General features: G+C 29.1%; 1 protein-coding gene across 1 annotated transcript; it reads right to left on the bottom strand.

Annotated features, from left to right (window-relative positions):
* Positions 1–2,156: 2,156 nt before the first annotated feature.
* On the bottom strand, positions 2,157–7,367 carry LOC127101562 (lysine-specific demethylase JMJ18). Its single transcript, XM_051039007.1, has 12 exons — positions 7,218–7,367; positions 7,071–7,116; positions 6,414–6,485; positions 6,182–6,259; positions 5,584–6,096; positions 5,275–5,496; positions 4,905–5,066; positions 4,435–4,803; positions 3,350–4,280; positions 3,162–3,265; positions 2,870–3,067; positions 2,157–2,772 (listed from the first exon to the last, which is right to left on the bottom strand). The coding sequence occupies exons 2-12, from the start codon at positions 7,110–7,112 to the stop codon at positions 2,407–2,409; spliced, it is 3,057 nt and encodes a 1,018-aa protein (XP_050894964.1). The 5' UTR covers positions 7,113–7,116; positions 7,218–7,367; the 3' UTR covers positions 2,157–2,406.
* Positions 7,368–15,690: the final 8,323 nt, after the last annotated feature.

Raw genomic sequence — 15,690 nt, 5'->3', positions numbered from 1 at the left:
TTTCCAAAACAATTCACTTTTAAAAAAAATCCCAATTTACACCAACTTTAAAACAAAAGAAATTTGAAATGTGGTGGTGGTGTCAGACGAATTGGCGACTGCACTTAGTGGATTTACGGCTGAATAAGGTGTTGTCAGCTCAATTGGTGTCAATGTACACCCTTTCAATGGTGGCACCAATTCATCTACATCAGTGTTTATTATATTTTTGTTATAAAAATAATTTATTATAGAATTTAAATGATATACATTTATAAAGATTTTTTACATTATCATTTCATTATAACTACTAATTTATTTAAAATGTTTGACTTTTATTTTAAACATTTTAAAAGTAATACAAACGAATGATTGTGATGCTTTAACGACGTAATTTTTTTTACCCAAAGACAATGCATAACAATTAATCTCTTTATTATATAAAGAAACAAAATAATATTTAATTAAAATAATGTTTACATATGAAAATAAAATTAACACTAACGATTATCTGGTTCACCAACATGAAATCAATCAATCAATCAATCAATATATATATATATATATATATATATATATATATATATATATATATATATATATATATATATATATATATATATATATATATATATATATATATATTCTTGTATAACTATCAATTTAGCTGGCTTAATATGATTAATTAATACTTTTATTATTACATTAATTATAATATTTTAATTATTTTACTAAAATAATTTAAAAATATTAACTTTTTATAAGTTTCTTCATTTTCTCTAAAACAAGGTTTTTTTTGTAAATAGAGTACTTTTAGAAATTATTTAGTTTTTAAGTAATAAAAATCTGTTTTATTTAAAATAATATGAAAAAATAATAATTTAATAATAAAAATAATAATTTATTTAAGAAAACAAATTCTTAATTATTAAAAATTATTTTAAAATAATTCGGATATATTTTTTAATGTGTGTATTTTAAAGTAAATATAACTTATTCAATTTTATTTACAAGAAAAAGAATATGATACAATGAATTAGAGAAAAGGTTGTATAGATTGGTTTGTCCAAATTATCAAATTTATAGATTGGTCCAATCCATTTAAAATTATATTGTCTAATATAGAGATTTAAGTTATAAAGGACTATGAAAATATAATTATATTGTCTAATATATAGATTTAAGTTATAAAGGACGATGAAAATATAACTCAATTGATAAGTTATAGTTGAGTTAAATGAATGTAATATAATAGATTAATAGTTTAGAATTGGATTTCTAGATAACTTAATTTTTATACATCAACTATTTAAAAAATGTTGTTACATTTGGTTTATTAAAGAGTCAATAGATTTTATTATTTATTTAAATGTGTTCACTTATAAATAACAATTATACTGTTTTTCTCTCAAGTAATTCATATGATATTTTTTCTCAATACATATTTTGGTCATTTTCGCTCAATATATACAAAACAAATTTGATCAAAATATTTGAATTTTATCAACATATTTATAATTATAACTATAAATAAACTATTGTGTTATATACAATTTGTTTTTATATTAACTATACTCTAAACTTAGATTGCAACATAACTTTGATGGTACATTTTTTTTTTATCTTTCTAAACGGAATATTATTTTTACATTTAAAATAACTTTCCCTTCCCTTTAATCTTTCAGAGTCAATAAGTATAGTTTCACATGAACACTTGATGCGACAAGTACACGGAGGAATGAGAATATAAATGTCAAGTTCTTACCATAGAATCCTTAAGTCTAAATAGAAATCAGTTACGGACCTTGAATTTTGTTGCATTCCATATATTTCTTGTATCGATTCAGATATGCGTACTAAATCACTTTGAGAGAAGTGTTCCTTGAGATCGTTCCAAACATCGTCTTAGTTTTCCATAAAGACATTAGACTTAGCAATTCATTCAGATATAGTTGATAATCCATGAATGTACAAGCATATTGCACCGGTTCCGTGCACGATACAAGGGATCAAAACTATCGGTGATTGGATTAATAATATAATTTTTCTTTCCCCATATTTTGTAAACAAAAAATGTGAGATATTCTCCAAGTGCCATTGTGCAAGCAAAATCACTTTGAAAAAACAGTTTGAGTGTAAAGATAAAATCACAGCACATGGAAAATACTATTGTAAAATAAGTAGAAGAGTGAATCTTTATTTCACCAGTATATCAGTTCTTATTAAGGTAACATTTGATTTTATGTTTATATAAACAAATTTAAAGAGTATGGAGATCAATAACTCTAAGGATAAAAGATGCAAAACAAACCAAAGTTGCAATGTGCAATGGCATTAACACCTACAATGGCCAATGTCATCCATCTCAACTTGAAAAATTTTGTCACTAAAAGAATGGACACAATTAATGAAAATCTTATTGCTATTTTATTGAGAATCTTTCTCGATTTCCTCTATCACCGTCATCAATGCCGGTCTCCACTGAGTCATCTGTGCATCAGAGCTGAATAACTTGTGCATTGCTCTTAACTCGTCAGGTCTCGCCTTTTTTAAGAGTCCTTCTAAAATCGGTTTCATCTCTTCAAATGAATCTGAACTTTCTCCTATGTCATCCTCCTCCTGCTTTATCAATTCAACGCCGAAAAGCTTGGTCTTGAAGTCATCTAGAGAGTTGTTACTTGAGCCACAAGTTAACTTAGAGTCCTCAGCAGCCTTGCCAGAAGATCCAAAACTAACTTGTTTGTGATTCCAGTACTCTACACATTTATGATTCGGATCTTGAGCTTCAATGGACTGAAATTTTTTATCACAATAGATTAGAAACATCAAAACTTAGAATCTTGTTCTTTAATGGACAATGGCGTCTTAACTAGTCATGGGTTTGCGTTACCTGAATAATGAACGGAGAAAGGAATCCAAACATTCTATGACCATTGATGTTGTGCAGTAGTTCCAAGGGAGGCATTTCTTGTTCACCGAGAATCCTGCGCTTATTTATTTCATAGTTTAGCCTGTCAGTAACTGTTTCCCAGCACTTATCGGGTGAGGTGTTTGTGAAAACCTCGTTTGGATGTTCTTCCAAGGTAACCTGAAATATATTTTGTCGAATGAGAAAGAAATATACTTCAACTGAAAAACAAGTCTATATGATTTTGAAACCGAAACAAAGTCGAGAATGATACCTTGAAAAAAGGCCCAAGAAATCCAGAATCAATGACTTCCGAAACATAGGTACAGATGCTTGTTGGATCAAGAACGCTAAGAAACTTAACACGGCTCTTGAATCCTTCATAAGTTCACCAGAAGAAAAAGTTAAATTCTCACGGAAAAAAATGAAAAGAATCAGTGAAAAGATCTTACAGAAGCACACCTTTTGGATATATTGCATGCTTACTGCACCAATGCTTTCCATAGAGAACAGATCCCAAAGTTACAAGCTCCACCGAAATACTAAACTTTTGCATTGGGGAGCTTTGGTTTATCAAAGATATACTAGAATTGGAGGTGTCTAGAACTCCCTCTTCGAACGTATGATTGAGTTTCGGTCCTGATTCTGAACGTTTTTGCAGATCGACCCCAAACAGTTTACATCCATCGAGTGTACCAGAATTCCGAACATCGGTTCGACACGACGAAGGTTCTTTTTCCAAGTCAGAAATACCACCAGCACCAAGTTTCATGATGTCTCGCCCCTTATCCTCCTTAACTTCATTGTCCATGGTCAATTTAGTATCACTCATGTTAGCCTTAATGCCATTCGTATCCGCATAAGGTGTACTAAACGTTACATGGCGAGACTCTAAATGGACCAACTCAGAAGAAATATGACTGTAAGGACTGCTAGGTACATCCGAATTCGACTTCTCATTTATTCCAGCACAAGAAAGTGAGATTTTCCCTTCGTCGTAATTATTGGTTTTGCGTACGAGTCTCTCCATATCTTGTTCTTGCATGCAACCATCCTTAACACTGGCATAAACCGTTCCAATTTTTCCAGTTGTCCACGCTTCTATTGCGCGTGGCTCTCCTTCTAACGCTTCAACCAACGTACTTAGCTCATTCATAGTATAACGAACCAGAACGAATCTATTACCCATTTCACATGAGCAAAACAACTTGAAGTGCTTAAGACAAGAATAGCTGTCGGGAGAGCACTTGCAACCGACGGCGGATAGGTGCAAGTCATAGAAGCAAGAGAAGCATTCCCTTTCCTCAACCGAATCGAAGTCATTGTCCATCTTCAGCATCTTTAAATGCGACGGAAGCCAGTCCCGCCTCTCTTTTTCCATCATTATCCTTGTCTGTCAAAGTAAGGATAATTACGTTACGCAAAAATATAAACAAAAAAGGTAACTAAAATCAAATAATAAATAACTTCCGAAGTGTTACGAAGTTTTCTAAATACGTCGAAGGTGTGGTGATAAAAAAATGAAAATCGCACACAAGAATCATTACCTTAACTGCATTGGTAAGAACTCCGTCTTTCCCACACGCATTTCTCCATTTTAAATATTGTCGATTTTCTTTTCCATCAAGAGTTGTCTCTGAAAGCGCATGTACAGCTTCCTTAGCAGATCCGAACAACAATTTATCATGGGACAATGATGTCTTGCGGCACTGCAGACTGTAAATCTCGACAGCATTCTGTCCATGCATAAACCAATCATACGGAGCCGCATTCACAGCCTCCGCACAGTTGAAGCCACAGCTGAAACCACCATGGTAAGCCCTTGGAAACGTGATAACAAATTCCCCCGAATGTTGGACAGCTCGATACACAGGAATCCCCTCGGACTTAAGTATCGAAGGAGAGAATTGAGTCACCTGTACAAAGACAAAATCATCATAACCACTAGAATCAGATGATATTTCAACCAAAAATTAGAAGCAACGAGGAAAGTACGAGAAAAGTACGAGTATCATACCAACTCATTGAGTAGATTTGGATTCTCTTCAAACAAATCAGGCAAGTGTTTCCTCATCGCATCTTCCATGGCCGATGCATGGCTCCCAGGTACACCATACCATACTTTCGGATCACCCCAGTGCAGATAATTAAGCGAATAGAGGTGATGATCTTCAACATGCTGTTCCAACAATCATGAAATGAGAACAATGTGTTAGTCTTTATATGAAAATATAAAGATCCGAAACAAAAGTAATGCAAATTTCAAGATATTATTACTTGTATTACAAGTTAACATTTCAAACAAATCAACGCAAGCAGTGAAACCTAAAATACTATAAACTTTTCCTCATTTGTACACTAACAAAAAAGTAATTCTCGTTACGTACCCAGCAAAATGTGGAAAAGCACATTCCGACATACAACCATGGCACTAAAACTCCTGAGATATCACTTCCTTCAAAACACAACGCAGAACCTGGCAGTCGCGCAAAGTTATTCAGATTCCAGCCAGATATAGCATACGAATCTGAACCACTCTTAGTAAACGACGATGTCTTAGGAAAACCGCTTCCAATTGCTCCAGTTTCCAAGTCCGCTCCATAATACACCTACATAAATCATATAGCAATCTATAACAAAATGTTTTCTTAAATGTTACATTGAAAACCAAAAATGTTGTTAATACAATATAATACCTCGACCTCATCCGTCGGTTGCTCGACTATTCGCCAGTATTCACCTTCAATTTCCTCCACGGACGGATCACGTCTCTCATGGTGATTATTATCACCGCCTCTACCATCTTTGGCGTCGATCAACCCAAAGTAGCAATCTTTAAAAGAATTTCCATATTGCTGAAATTCTTTAAGTGTGAAATCTGGTCCTGATTGGAATCCAAACTTATCGTCCGACTCAGAAGTGACATTCGCTTCAGAACATGAATTTCCAGTTCTCCTGCTACATGTTCCCATCCTCGACTGCCTTCTACGTTTTCGTTTCTTTCCCCGACTTTTCTTCCTCATCGGTTCCCGGTTCTGAAGCAAATCAACTTGCTGAATACGAGTCGGAAACTTAGCATTTTCCCATATCTCTCTCTCGTTAAGTGGACAGGGCGGAGTCCAACAAGCTGGAGGGACGATTCTACATACGCCGTACGGTTCAGCTATGGGACGTATCTTAGCTATGTAACCAAGTGTGTCTTCAAACTCCTAATAAGAATAACAAAATAAAATCGAATCATTGAACAATGTTACTTGCGACCCCCACCAAAAGCTATAATGATAATTAAGATACCTCAAAAGTTGGATAAAACACAGGTGCTTCGCCGATTATAGGCCGACATGCTTCAACTGGATCCCATCTCGACGATATCTGCAGCATGGCAACGATATATGTCACTTTCAAAATACTTTTCTTTTCAATATCTAAACAGATATTTATACGAAACATGATTCAAAAACATAAATCAGTGACTACATTGAGTATACAGAGAAACTTCCTCGACACGGTAGACCATAGAAAATACCTTTTGATACTGCGGACTGCTCGAAGATTCAAGTGTTTTTTCCATTTTTGGTTCGTGCCGAAAAGGATTATCCTGCAAAATATCATGCATAAGAAACCTAAATTTCCATATTCAACACTTAGGAACCTCAGCACATAGCACAAATCAAAATCCTATTGCTATCCCTAATTTAAGTTTAAAAAAAAGGAACCTTAGATTAATATTTTCAATTTTTCAAACATGAAATCAAGTAACACAATGTAGGTTATTCCAAAAACCTAAACTAGTCACCACCAAATAGTTGAAAAAATTTCAATCTTTTCAAACCTCAAGAAAGCAAAATATCCCAAAATTCATTATAGGTCAAAAAACTACAGTAGAAAACAAACATCATAAATCAGCACAAAAGTTAATCCAAAAATATGAAACATCACACAACTACAGCTCTTAGAAAAGAAAACATAAGCACAGTGTCTCATGAGAAAACACACACACAAAAAAAAAATAGTACTAGAAATAAAATTTCAAATTTCAATAAACATTGATAAGATCTGAAATTTGATGTTTGATCCATTAAAGCAGATGAAATTTCACACAAATAAAACTCTAGAAACAAACATTGATAACACAATAACACAATGTTTAAGATTAATAATACCAAGCACAAAAAAAAACAACCTCTTTGGCGTGAAACTCTGCATCCAAAATGAACTGTTTCATTCAACTGCAACAAAAAAACAGACACAAAATTGTAACTAACCTTATCACAGTCAAATTAACCATATAAACAAAAACAAACAAATGCAGAAAACAACAACAACATACTCAATGCAACAAAGCTCTGTGAAAGTAGAGTTTGCACGTTCTGAATTTTGACACAGAAATTGCGTACAAATGAAATTAAATTACCATAAAAAAGGAAAACAAAACCTCAAATGAAACCGAAATGCAAATTCAATTGCATGTATTATTATTATTATTATTATTATTATATAATAATAATAAGATGAAAATATTGATATTATATCTATCTCTATCTCTGTATATATCTGTACAAATCAATTAGTACATAAAGCATTTATAAGATAAATATTTCGTCAAAAAAATAAATAGATAAATATAGAAACAAAAAATATATATAATGAACTTGGGCCAAAAAATGCAATATATTTTCATAGGTGAAATGAGGAATATAATTAAATTAATAATAATTATTAGAAATAATGAGATGGATAAAAGGTCACAGGTGAAAACATAAAAGATTTTATTCCCATTTTATTTATTAATAATAATAATAATAATACTTTTGCTTGACCAAAATTAAAATAATAATATATTTGAGAAAATCTGACACAAAAGAAAGTGTACTTGTTGAAAGATTTTAGACGTGTGCAACTCTGAAGTGTCCTTCAACTTTAAGGGTCATAGTCCTATGTTTTTCTTTTCTGCTCCTATTTTTTTATTTCTTTATATTGATTTTAAGTTTTATATTTATGCATATTTTATTGATTTTTTTTGGAAGTTGTGTTTTCTCTTTGTATATTGTGACTAACCTCCATTTAAAATAACACACTTTTATAATTAGATAAGGATATCAAATAGAAAAGTGCGGTGTAAAAAGATTACTATGCACTGTTTATTTTTTAATATTGAATTTTAACATTAAATGATGAGATTAATTATTATGTATTATCGGTATAAAAAAATTTACAGTGTCGATTCATCATCATCATCCGTTTATATTATTATAGATTTTTAAAATAAAAATCAAATTTATTTTAATATCAAATGTATAAGATTAATGGACGGTGAAATATTCTTTTATATTTCAATTAAATCTTTAAATAATTTTAAAAATATATATTCTGATTTAATCTTTTAATAAAAAAAAAGTTAAGAATATCTTTTTATTAACTTTGCTGACTTTTTACATATTAAAAGAGAAGATTCTACGTATTTTTAACAAAAAAAAAATTATGTTCCTATATTTTATATTTCTATGATACTTCAAAACAATGTTTTTGTTAAATACATTTTTACATTATTTTATATTTGTTTTTCTTTTATTATTATATCAATTTTAATAACTAGTAATATTTTATAATTTATTATTGTGGTACTATCCAACTTGTGCACAAAGAATACTTGTTTAATAAATAAATAAATATTGATAATCTATGTAAATATGAAGTATTAATATGGTGTGTTATATCGCACATAATAAAGTAGAGAAAATAATTAATTAATTATAAATGAATTTTTTTTTTCATTTTTTCTGATGTAAATTGAATAATTTTATGTACAACCGTGGAGACTAAAGGTTAATTTAACAAGATTTGTGAAATTCAAATAAGCATCAAACTCCTTTTAAGAATTTTAACATTGTTGCATACTCAATTTTAAATTAAAATTTGATATATTGGTTAAATGGTTACTTTTATTTCATTTAGTCTAGTTGAATAAAATTGTTTTGAAGAGTTTGAATAATTTTTTTTTAAAATTATTGTTTATGTTCGTGTACATTTTTATTCATCTCCATTCCATTTATATGTGTTAGTATGTTCACTTATGTCTGTCTTTTCGTTTTGCATATTTGCAATTCATCATTGTTAGCATGTCCATTTTTGTCCATATGTATCTCATAGACTCCACATTTCAATCCAACAATTATATATAAATAAATTTTTATGGTTGGATTCAAATAACTGAGTTGTCGCTCAAATATTCAGAACCAAAACTTTTGTTTGAGGTTGTTGGTAGTATTATGGCTTCAATTGTTGTAGATACAACCAAAAGAGATTAAGTTTTTGGACATATCTCAATAATATTCATTGATGGTCTCATATAAAAATTGCATATATAATAATAAGGTAATAGTGAATCGAGAGTTTTTTTTTTACAAAAGAGTTGAATATGAGAGCTCTCTATGATTCATTCTTATTTTTATATTAATATTGGATACTTTTTCACAAAATGTAACAAGATTATCTCTACAAAAGACGTTAAATCTATCAAGAAAAATAAAAATAGTGAATCAAAGTTAGCGCAACAATGGAGGGTTAAGACTCGCATAGACTATAAAGCAAGATAATTTGAATGTTGTTCATAAATGTGACTCGTTATTGCGGTACTGTCCAACTCGTACACAAATATTACTTGTTTAATATTTTTTTTTGATAATCTAAGTAAATATGAAGTATTAAGATATTATGCTAAGCCACACACAACATTTAACGAAAAAGTAGAGAAATCCACGAACTAATTACTAAAGAATGTTTTTCCTCTTCTTTTTTTATGTGTAAATTCCATAACTTTGTGTATAACTATGGAGAGTAAAAACTAATCTTCTGAGCTATATGAAATTCAAATAAGCGACAAAATGTCCTTTAAGAGTTTTAACATGCTACATACTCAATTTTAAATTCGAATTTTATACGTTGGTTAAATTAAAAGAGATTAGTATCGTTTCATATAAGTGTTGTTGGCTTTTTTTTTTACTTCATCTAGTCTAATTGAATTAAATTGTTTTCAAGAGTTTGAATAATTTTTTTATTATAGTTTATTCCCCTCTACATTTCTATTCATCTTCATTCATATGTGTCCGTATGTTTACTTCAGCGAGTATTTTCATTTTACATTTTTGCAATCCATCTTAGTTAGGCTGCTCATTTTTGTCCATATGTGTTTTTTTTTCTACAGCAGACTCCTGATTTCAATCCAACAACCATATATATATATATATATATATATATATATATATATATATATATATATATATATATATATATATATATATATATATATATATATATATATATATATATATAACTTTTTGATGTTGAATTCAAATGATCGAGTTGATGCTCGAATATTGAGAATCAAAAGAGATTAGGTTTTGTTGAAAATAATAAGTCAAGTGTGAGTTGGAGTCTTACATTGATTATAAATATGGAGACTTAAGTATTTATAAGTGGAAGAACTCACACACGTATCATCTTAAGATTTTAGATCAATATCTGGTGTCTCTCTCATTTGTATGTTGCTCTTAGCTCTCACTTGTGTGTTGCTTTTAACTCAATGTTGACGTTCCTCCTTATGCACCGATAATTTTTTTGACATTGCTCAAAAAATCTTTGTTAATGAAGATCTCATATGAAAATTGTTTAATGAGATAATACTTCAACGAGAGAGTTATGTTTTTTACATCGGATTTGAATATGAAAGGTTTTATATGATTTATACTTACTCTTATATTATTATTAGACACTCTTTTACAAAATGTAATAAGATTATCTCTATAAAAGAGCTTAAACATTTCATGAAAAATAAAAATAAAATATATCAAAATTAGCACAACAATGGATGGTTAAGACTCATAGAGAAAAGACTATAAAGTAATATAATTTGGATGTTGCGCATAAAAGTGACACTCGAAAATAAGTCCCTCATGAGAAGATATCAAATAATAACTAACAAATATACTGTGTTTACCACTAAGTTAGATATTGAAACACCACAAAACTCTTGTATCTTTAACTTTAATTTTGAAGAATTTATAATTATCAAAAACATCTTAGATAATGTATTTGGAACATATAAAGATATTAATGCGATGAAACCTTAAGTGACGTAGAATCTGGAATAACTTATGATTGGCATGAATATATTGAACTTAAACAAAATATGTTTGTAGGTAAAGTATATGATGCAATCAAAACCATGAATTTAATATTTTTAAAATTTAAAATTTAAATTTTCAATAATATTTATAATATAGAAGTATTAGTCAAATTTTTATAAAGTACTTAATTAAAGATAGTGCTGCTAAAGATAAATTTATTTTAGTTATATCTAAATCTCAAAGCCTTAAACTAAAGCAATAAATAAATTCTCTCTTAAAGGCAACACAATATAACTCTCAAATTAATGGTGATATCTAATTGGTTTAATAAGAGATTTAGTTTTGTCTTTCTATCTTTGTTCTTTTGTTTAAATTTCACTTTTTTCTTTTTGCAATTTTATTTTAAATATGAATAAAAAAATATGGTTTAAAAAATTAAATTAAACAAAAAAATACTTGCAAATTTGATATAAGCTTCTTATTTTATTTCATTTTCTAAATTTGTTTTATGTTCTTGTAAAATTACTTGAGGATAATGAGATGAATACTTTAATTTCTTTTTTATTTTATTCAAACAATTGTTTTAACAACATTTTAAGTTTACAATTTTTTGAGAAAAAATTATTTATTAGATAGCAATATGTAAGATGAAGATCACTAACATTTAATATTTTTTTATGAGTTTAATTGAAATACACTGACAGTGTAAAAGGATTTTACACCGTCGGTTAATCATAGACGTCGAATATTAAAAGAAGTTTGACTTTTATTTTAAAAATCTATAAAGTAATACAAACGGATGATGGTGATGAATCGACTGTGTAAAACTTTTTACACTGACAGTGTATAGTAATTAATCTTTTCTTTTATATCTTTGATACCTTTCTAATGATCTCTCTCTTAATCATTTTTAAGTTTGTCAAATCATTTTTTTTGGGTACATTTGTCAAATCGAAATCTATCTTTAAAATGCACCACAGATACCAAAGTTATATAAAATATTTTCAATATGTAATAGGTATCTGGAAGATCACATATACACTTAACAAGTTAAGTCACAATTAATAATAAATAAATAATATTAATCAAAACTTTAAAATTTATTTAAAAAAGATAGGATATTTTGTCAATTATATAAAATCGAGTGACTAATTTTATCAATCATCACAACTTCACTATTAAAACACATATTTAATATCTATAAATTATAGTCAACTCACAAATAGTAACCTTGTTAGTTTGAACACTGATAGTCAAAATTGAATCAAATTAAAAGTAGTATTATTGTATTTCTATTTTGTCTATAATCAAATCTTCATTTCGTAATTGTGTGAGTTTCAAAGGAGAATATAAAACTACTTGGTTAAATGGATTGATGTTTCTAATCCTAAGATTAAGGGCAGTTGGCTCTCCGAGATCTTTACTTGGTTAAACTGGCCATATTAACCAAATGGAGTCTAAACTTAATTTTGGAGTCACTTGCCTCTAGTATGATATCTTATTTGCTAGGTATGGGGTACATTTGTTCTCTTCTCCTCTTAGGGATAGATTTAGTGGCTTCCAATGTGCTTCATCCTGGTGAAAAGAGATGGTTCTCTTGGGATCAAAAGATGTGAATGCTACTAATTGGTTTGTGTCAAGTCTCAGTAAAAAAGTTAAATTGAACCTCCAAACCTCCTTTTAGAAGGATTTGTGGGTTGATTCCTCCCCTTTGTTTGTTAGACTTTCTAAGTTCTTTAGTATCTCTTACCAAAAGAATTGGATTGTAGATCAGATAGGCGTATTCATGGATTGTAATTTGACTTGGGACTTAAAAGTGGAAGAGATCACTTTTCGTCTATCAGGAGTCGATGGTCTAACTCAGGAGGTGACATTTTCCTCTATTCTTGATCGGTGAGTCTAGTTTCATTCAGGCGACAATGTTTTTTTTGTTGCTTCAGCCTACACTAGTCTCCTTAAGAGTGAATTATTTGATGTTCCTCCAACCATTTTGGAGAATTGTGTGCTCCATTTTACTTGAGATAGTTATCCCTTCTAAAGTAGTTGTTTTCTCCTGTCAACTTTTCCAAGAGAAAGTTTCTACTAAAGCTAACCTGCTTGATGTAGGGTGCTAGTGGACCATGAGAATGTTCTTTGTTTGTTGTGTAGTCAGAGGGCAAAGTCGGTTACCCACTTGTTTGGTACTTATGGTCTCACAATATTTGTTTGGTATGTGATCTTTAGGTGGTTGGGGATGATTCTTTATTATTCCTAGGAACCTTAGTGATATTTTCTTGTTATTTAGAATCCTAGACGGTAGGACTAAGGTGAGAGATGGTTTGGTTATGATTTGGAACTATGTGATTTGGTCGAATTGGAGCTCCTAAATGACTTTTTTTTATATCTTCTCTACCACTACGAAGGATGTGGAAGATAAACATATTTTTTTAGTTTGAAAATGATATCTTGGTAGGTATACAGGAAACTCGTGTGCTTTCTCTATTTGTCTTGAGAACCTTACTATTTGTCTAAGTAGATAAATGGATGAATGTATTTTCTTGTGTGGATGTGAGTTTTTGATGGTTCTTAGAGATTTTTTTTTATTGATGGTGATTTTTTTTACTAAGATCTAGCTTGCTTACCTTGGGGTAGTTCCTTTTTTTCATTAGTTTGTAGTTTTTTGTATTGGATGTTTTTTTTTGTTGCTAACTTTAGTGTTTTTATTCAATTTAATTTCTTTATTTGGAGGATTTTCGTTCAAATAATTTTTGTACTTAAACATGCTTAATTTTGTAATGTTTTGTCACATTTTTACATATGAATAAATATTCTATTTGCCTTTTACAAAAATTATTATTTTATTTAACAACCAGAAATAATATTTATTATTTTAGAATTATAAACACTAAAATAATACATTAAGAAATTCCATAATTTACTATTACTAATTCTTTAAATGTAAATATAGTAAAATAATACTAGTAAACAAACAACCTCAAGTCGTCCATAGTTTACAATATTAGTTAAATAAATAACTTTTTCTAATTTTGTAAAGAAAATATTATACAACACAAATCCTCTCTAAATTAATTATTATCATTTTTTTTGCTTTCTTTTTCTCGCAAATACTTTGAAATTTCATTCTTTTGTTTGTAACTTAAAAAATCTGTTGTAACTTGGTCAAAATGGATCCACTAATAGACCATGTTTTTAAAGGTCATATTTCCTTAGATTTGAATTTGACCGAATCATTTTAAAATCAAGAAAATCAAAAGTAAGAAAATAGATTTCAGATAAAAAAGAGTAAAGACAAATCCCTACATTCTCTATTATTAAAAATTTATATTTTATATTTCTAAAATAATTAATATATATATATATATATATATATATATATATATATATATTCATAAAGTAAACTTTATTAATTTGAATTGATTTTCATGAATATAAAATAAAAAAAAAACAAAAAGGTAAATAAATAATCTCCCATAAAACTTAATAAAAAATTATAAGAAAAGATATGGATGTACTAAAATAAGATCAAAACATCTTTATTTTGATTTATAAAGAAGATTATGGATGTTCAAAATCGAAGCAGCTAATAGAAAACTGCAAACAAAATAAATTAAATCAAAAATGCAAAAAACTGCATATGTTTCATATGTGTTTGGACCATATTTTAATAAAATCGCGCGGTTCGATTTAGTTTGTGATTTGTATTTTGCAAACCGAATCAAATCGAATCAAACCGCATTATGTCTTAACATTACAAATACAAATGATTTTCACTTCTTCACACTTAGGATTTCAGTCTCAGCTTTCTCAACACTCTCATAACAGGATCAGATCTTCTTCGCTAGATATTTGTTGCCTCTTCTTCTCTACTCTTTACTCTCTTATATTCTTTCTTTTTCACTTTCTCATTTTAATGTTATTGGTCTCTCTACCAATTTTGTTTTTACCGCACCTCTTCTTCTCTAATTTCTCCTTTATTTTGTTGTTTCATTTTAATATTTTTGATATTGTTTTATGCTATTGTTTTACGTTTATTATTTCACTTTTGTCTAATATGATTTTTACATATTAAGTTGGAAGTTATTGTCAAAATATGATAAATTTTATTGTTAGGCTTAATACATATTTTAGTCTCTTAACTTAATTTAATGTTCCGCTTTAGTCCCTTAACTAAAAACATTACAATTTAATCTCTTAATTTCACTTTTGTTATCCTTTTTTTCTCTTACGTCAATTTTTGGCAAAAAAAACATTAAGTTTTATGACGTGGCGTGATAGAAAGGCTATTAATACAAATCTGAGTACGTTGTAGCTAAAATTACATATGCTGACTCAGATTTATACCAATAGCATTATTGTCATGCCACATCACCAGAACTTAACGTTTTTTTTGTCAAAAATTGACGTAAGGGACCAAATAGGATAATATAAGTAAAGTTAAGGGACTAACTTTTATCGTTTTTCAGTTATGGGACAAAAAATTATTGAGACATACATACACATGTATTGTCATCTATATGTGTATGTATGACTCAATATTTTTTTTATAAAAAACCAAGCCAACAGGTAGGGGTGTTCATGGATGGTAATTTGAATTGGGACTTAAAAGTGGAAGAGATCACTTTTCGTCTATCAGGAGTCGGTGGTCCAATTCAGGATGTGACATTTTCCCTATTCATG

Source organism: Lathyrus oleraceus, chromosome 7 (genome assembly GCF_024323335.1).
Source record: "Lathyrus oleraceus cultivar Zhongwan6 chromosome 7, CAAS_Psat_ZW6_1.0, whole genome shotgun sequence".
In the NCBI taxonomy this organism is placed as follows: Eukaryota; Viridiplantae; Streptophyta; class Magnoliopsida; order Fabales; family Fabaceae; genus Lathyrus; species Lathyrus oleraceus.
Note: the sequence above shows the minus strand (reverse complement) of the source record. Positions and strands in the feature narration are given on the sequence as shown.